General features: G+C 35.7%; 1 protein-coding gene across 1 annotated transcript; it reads right to left on the bottom strand.

Annotated features, from left to right (window-relative positions):
* Window positions 1-406: 406 nt before the first annotated feature.
* Window positions 407-4,957, bottom strand: LOC134260577 (G-protein coupled receptor GRL101-like). The gene is made up of 4 exons (XM_062743123.1): window positions 3,390-4,957; window positions 3,031-3,158; window positions 1,065-1,121; window positions 407-684 (listed from the first exon to the last, which is right to left on the bottom strand). Exons 1-4 carry the CDS (start codon window positions 4,951-4,953, stop codon window positions 520-522), a joined length of 1,914 nt encoding a protein of 637 aa, XP_062599107.1. The 5' UTR covers window positions 4,954-4,957; the 3' UTR covers window positions 407-519.
* Window positions 4,958-6,236: the final 1,279 nt, after the last annotated feature.

Below are 6,236 nucleotides of genomic sequence, written 5' to 3'. Positions count from 1 at the left end.
CGAAATGTTGTTTGAAATATAAAAGCCTCGGATAACGCCTCGACTTTTCAAACATCTTCCGACCTCGAAGGTTTTTCTGCAACATTCAAGAAAACGCTTGTCGATCCTCGAACCAAACTGTCTGCCTTCGGCATAACGGCCTCATGCAGACAGTTTGGTTCGAGGGTCCGACAAAACGCATGTTGCCCGCGAACTCGGTCAATAAATGTATATTATGGTCAAAAAACAAGAAAACAGCACTTTAGAGAAACAAATTCATATAAAACCCAAGTCAATTTATAGAATTTAATTCATATCAAAAAAGACAAACAGTTGATAATTACAAACAACAGAAACGGTATAATGTACTATAAAAACGGTTGTACCTTTGTGTGTTAAGTGTTGAATTTGAGATTTTACAATGGACTACAGAATATGCTGAGTAGATGATCATTGTGTACAAGTTTACACTCTCCTTTACTCGGAACACTTTTCATTTTGTGTTCCTTTACTCGGAACACTTTTCATTCTGTGCCTCCCTTACTCGGAACACTTTTCATTTTGTGCCTCCTTCGTGTTCTCGGTTCTAATCTTTTCTTTCAAATCCCTGATCCTCAGGGTAGGAAAGTCGTGAAGGTCTGGGTTATCGGACAATTTTTCAGAGATAGTGCTGATAGCTCTGTCCCTTGCGTTATCCAGAGTGAGCTAAGTTTAAAAGACAAAAAAAATGACCACTTTAAACATTATTTATAGAATATTGTTTTATAGATATTTCACAACATTTTCATCAACATTCTTGATAACAATTCCAGATTATACAATGTCAGAAAAATATAACGGATAAAGATATATTTTGTGTACGAAAGTCAAATATTTGGACAAAATATATACCACTGCACAAATTTAATTAAAGAAGGTATGTCCAATGGAGTACAGAAATGAAATGAATAAGAAAGTACAGGGACCATAAAATTTTAAGGAGAGCGCATGTCAACTACATGTAGGTTTTACAGAAAAATAATCTGAAAGACTACTGAGTTAGTAGAAATCTGGCTTTTTATAGATACAGTAAGAGATAACAATACCTTAAGCGAAGAAAGTTGTGTTTTCAGCTCGGAACTATTTTCCCCGTTCCTCCTTCTCTGAAAATATATTGATAAGACCCAATACAACCTCATAAAAATCTATTCATGATCATCTAGTACTTCTTCATGCATATTTATATGTAACATGAAAATACCAATGTTTTAAATCTGATCTGACAGTAAGTGAATGGCGCGCCTGTTGTTCTGTGATTACTCTCAGTTATAATCATAGGTTAAGTTTTAGACAGGAGAATCAACGTTATTTTATGTTTGCTATAAAGAAGTCTCTTACTTACGGAGAAACTGAAGTGTAGCAAATTCAAGGAATTGTGCCCACCCCCCCCCCCCTCGCTTTTGGTGTCTTTGTAGTTGAGATGTCATTTTTATGACATATTGTCTCAAATATGACCGCCCTTTCATATGTAAGTTAGAAATTTAATAATCAATCCTGAAGGTCAATAGGTCACATATCATAGCATGCTTGGAAATATTTTGTCACAGGTAATGCACATGTCAAATATAAAAGCCACATATCTTCTCAATATTAGGAACAAAATGTGTTTCTGAAACCCTGAGGACCCCTAGTGGCAACATTGCGAAGATTCAACTTTTCTGAAATGTAAATTAAATATATTACCCAAAGACTTTTTATTAAAAGTAGGTCAAACTTCAAGGTCAAGGTCATTCTTGATATCCAATGAAAGGTACTGTCACATAGATTATTATCATTTTACTAACAGCGTGACAGTTTGCTTGATGGGGCGTGCTTAAATTTTGTGTGCTGATTTTTAATTTACTCATCGATTGGATGCTTTATTTCAATGGAATCAATACTTATTTGCATATGAAACTCAGAATACAACAATATCCCGAGAATACTGGCCAATCACATTGAATGATTCTTCACCAGTGCGGCATTTGTACTCACCAGCAACACGTGGTCAGCCAAAGCCCGTTCTCTGTCCTCAAAAAAGCATGTATTATATTTGTTATGATTTGACCAGATGTTTTTGTATACGTATAAGAAAATTCAGAGAATGGAATTAGTAAGGCTTCTCTGCAACTGTTGTACTATGCAGCGATCAATATCATCATTACAGGTTGTAAAACTTGCTTTGTCCGTCCACGTGGATCTGTTGTTTACCGCATGGTAGTAAATATGTGATTCAATACAATTGGCCAGTATTGTCAGTGGTATTGTTAGGTTCTATCTTTCATATGCAAAGTATTTTTGATTCCTTTGAAATCAAACATCCAATCGATGAGTAAAATGATAATCAGCATACAAAAGTTTAGCACGCCTTATAAAGAAAACTGTCACGCTGTTTGTAAAACGATAATAAATATGCGAAACATTAAAGCGTTAGCCCTATCCCTTTAAATCAATAGACCATTTTCCTATGACTTATTTTGAATAGGAGTTATACCCCCTAGCCGCCATCTTGTAGGGCATAGTAGTAAATTTACCTCTTTGAACAACGAAATCTAATTATAGTTGCAAGAAATATAAGGGGGGGGGGGTATTTACCATCTTGAAATTATGAATTGATAGAGACTTTATTAAATGTATATTCATGAGAAAAACAGTGTTATCTTTAGTAACCAGTATAACATTTTAAACTTGGTTGAATAATGAAGGGATCTGGGAATGTTGACCTTTAATATGGCAGGCATGGGGAATAGCCCTTGCCTAATTCACCTCAATGGGAAACACTATATCATTACGAACGTAAACTGGTTAATAAATGCGACCTGTAAACATGGAAGGACATTATGATGACGAATTGCAGAACCACATTTATATCAGGCCTTTAAATTAAATACATTTGAATATACTATATACTAAGAAACTTTGTGATAAGTGTTGATGAACGTTTACTTTGGAATGTAAAGACATTTAATATATGAAAAAGAGCTACAACAGATTTAAATAAATATTCATATAAATACAGCTTGAGCATCTGACCTTATTCCTGATAATAGAAGTCAGGGTGTAGAGGATTGGATTAATGGCGGAATTTATAGGCAAAACTACTACAACCATCCAGCCATACACTTCAGGTGAAACCTCAATTCCCCAAAAGGTTAGCATTCCTGTAAATAAGAAATATAGGATGATTTTGCTTTAAAGAAAAGACTATTATGGATTAGAAAAAGGATTTTTTTGTGGGTAAACCTTGCATAGAGGCTAGAATTGTTTAGGAAACTTGTTAAGTTAAAGAACCTTACTTCATTGACAAATTCTTATGAAATATATATATCTATCTGAGGAAGGTGTCGTTTGACCTTATCATGTTATATAAGAAATTGGTTATTAAATTTTACCTATCGTCCCTATCGCTATCCAACAGAAGACGTCAGTCAGTACGATGGCAAACAGCGTCATAGCCAGGGAAGCTTCCCTCTGCCTTGTCTTGGTCGATCTGACATTTCTCCCAACATAAATCACTTCTACGAATATCGAAATCTGTCCAACAAGAATGCCAAGGAAAAGAAGAAAATTGATACCCACGAACACAATCATTGAGTATTCCCATCCAGACCTTCTTATAACAGACAATGGAAGCGAGACACATATTCCAGACTGTGCGTAGAAGTTCTCAAGACCAGTGTTCGGAATTAAAGGGAATATGGATAAGAAAGCGGAGAGCATCCATACAGTTGGCATAAGCAAATGCGCTTTCTTCTTTGTAAGTTTAGCATCTGAAAATGGATACTTGACAATAATAAGTCTATCGAGGGTGATGAACAAAACAACAAAAGCAGATACCTCGCTCGAAAGAGTGGCCATGATTCCGGCTAGGGTACAAATATAGCTATGTCTCCAAACGTAGTCGTTCATCCCGTAGTCTCCCGTATAACGTAGATTTATAAAAGCGATTATAAAGAGATAAACACCCATCAAAAAGTCAGCACAGCCCAGATTCATTGCTAGGATGTAATAAGCACCAGCTTTTTTGCCTTTAGATTTTTCAACGTTAAATATTAGAACAGCGATGTTTCCAAAAGCCGCTATTAAGGCAATGTACCATATTAAAACATTGAGAACCGGTACAGCTATCAGGTTCTCACAAGAGGAAATCTCGTTCACCGGAGCTATACATTGAATATCATATCTGCTGTTGGGTTTCGCGCAGCATATCGTATAAAGACTAACCACCATCAATCGTAGACTAACAAGACCTTCAAACATTCCAACAGTGACCTGAAAGGAGTTTTCTTGCAAATATAGCTCTTCCAAATTCTGAAGTGGAATGAAGGTTCCAGAAGCGATTTCTGAGATGTTGTTATGTGACAAGTCAAGATAGGTGAGTTGTGGTGTACCAACGAATGCTTCAAAGTGTATTGAGTGAATAATGTTGTTTGACAAATTCAGAAATATCAAATTAGCGGCGAGAAGGTCTCCAGCATTAACAACCGTAACGTTATTGTACGAGATATCAAGGATTCTCAAGCTGGTTTCGACTGTTGGGACGTAATTTGCTCTTCTGACAGACTTGATTTGGTTGTTGTTTAGGAATATAACATGTGTATGAGTCGCAGAATGTGCGTAGCTTGTAAGCCTGTTGAAGCTGAAGTCCAAGATTCTACAATAACTAATCGAAGGCATTTTTGTGAACGCGTTGAAGCTTGCATTCAAGATATCTCCCAGGGTAAAAGAAGATTTTTTGAAGTCTCCAAATGCATTACCAGAGATATCATAGATTTGTGGTTTATTATCAAATGTAACATTTCGAATATGATATGTAGAATTCATAGATGAAAACATATAAGAGTACTGAAATGTAAGTTCTGATACCGATGAGTTCAACACGTGAAGAGAATGGAATGGTTCATAAATTACGTTATCTCCAGAAGCTACATATATTTTGACAATGGTACTATGCATAATAATGATTCTGTGAAGAGATATACGGGTAGTCAGTTCAATTGTAAGCTTTGTAATGAAAGAATTGCATATTTCAATCTTGAATATGTGCCTGCTTTGTAAGAAGTATCTTTCGTAGATATCATCTAATTCCAGAGTCCCACAACGAACGTTTTGTAATACGAGTTTTTCTGTATACGCTGGGCAACGATCTCTCACACAAATGTAGCTTTCCCCAGAACAGTTACAAGCTTCTGGGCAGAAAGGATGACACGTGACAGAACTCTGACTGTTGGGTTTGCAGCTGTTGGATAAACCAATTTGCACAAAACTTGAACACGTGATTGAATAAGACGACATAATCTTGGAGTTTCCTTTGCAATCAGAGGAATTGTTATGTTTCCACTCACAGACTCTTTGGCAGTCATTGTGAGGCGGAAGCATTTCTTCCACTAGCTGTCCCTGAGAGCAGTTAATGTAAGAAACTTTTGAGGACTTGCTACAGTTAGTAGATAAATTAGAAGTATTTTCTGTCCATTTCAATATGGAATCATTTTTAGAAATAGAAAGTAAACTGGCACAATCAGCAGTCGGTTCTAAGCACTGTTTACAATCAACAAGAATACACTGGGATATATTGCTGTATCCGGGTCCGTTTAAGATAAATGAATCGCTGTTGTTGGAACTGAGGCATTCAATATCCATTGATAAATTAAGATAAGGAAGCAAATATGAAAAATCTTGTGCGCAATTGCAAAGACCTTTCTGAATACAGTAACTACAAGACAAAGTAATGGATTCATTGTGATTTAAAACAGAGAAGAGATATAGGGAATTTGTGAGATTTTTATCAGGAAATTTTTGAAAACAAGCCGTAGATATTGTGTACGAGACATTATCACATTCGTTGTCAACAGAAACATTCCTTGTACATTTCAAGAAAAATTGAGCGGGGGCTATGGTTCCTGTTGTACTTTCTTCCGTTAATTCTTCAGAGACACCTAGGGACTGTTGTGGGTATGACACCCTGCTGCAGTTTAAGTCTAAACGGCGCAAGTAGTATAACGTTCTTGATTCTGAAAAATAAGATTAATATGATCAAATACTCTTTATGATGTGGTAGAAAAAAACACAATTTTATTACTTTGTTTTTAGATTTAAAAAAAAAAAGATGCACGCTGTCTTTTTTGAGAATCATCGGAACCTGATACCAATTGAAATAAGCCACTAAAAATTATTAAATCTTAATTGTGATATTTTCCGTTGCGATTAAACATGTTCTTTTCTTAAGAAACTTACTACAA

Source organism: Saccostrea cucullata, unplaced genomic scaffold (assembly GCF_032062105.1).
Source record: "Saccostrea cucullata isolate Sc308-1 unplaced genomic scaffold, CSIRO_AGI_Scuc_v1 ctg6350, whole genome shotgun sequence".
NCBI lineage: Eukaryota > Metazoa > Mollusca > Bivalvia > Ostreida > Ostreidae > Saccostrea > Saccostrea cuccullata.
This window is presented reverse-complemented; position numbering and strand designations above follow the sequence as displayed.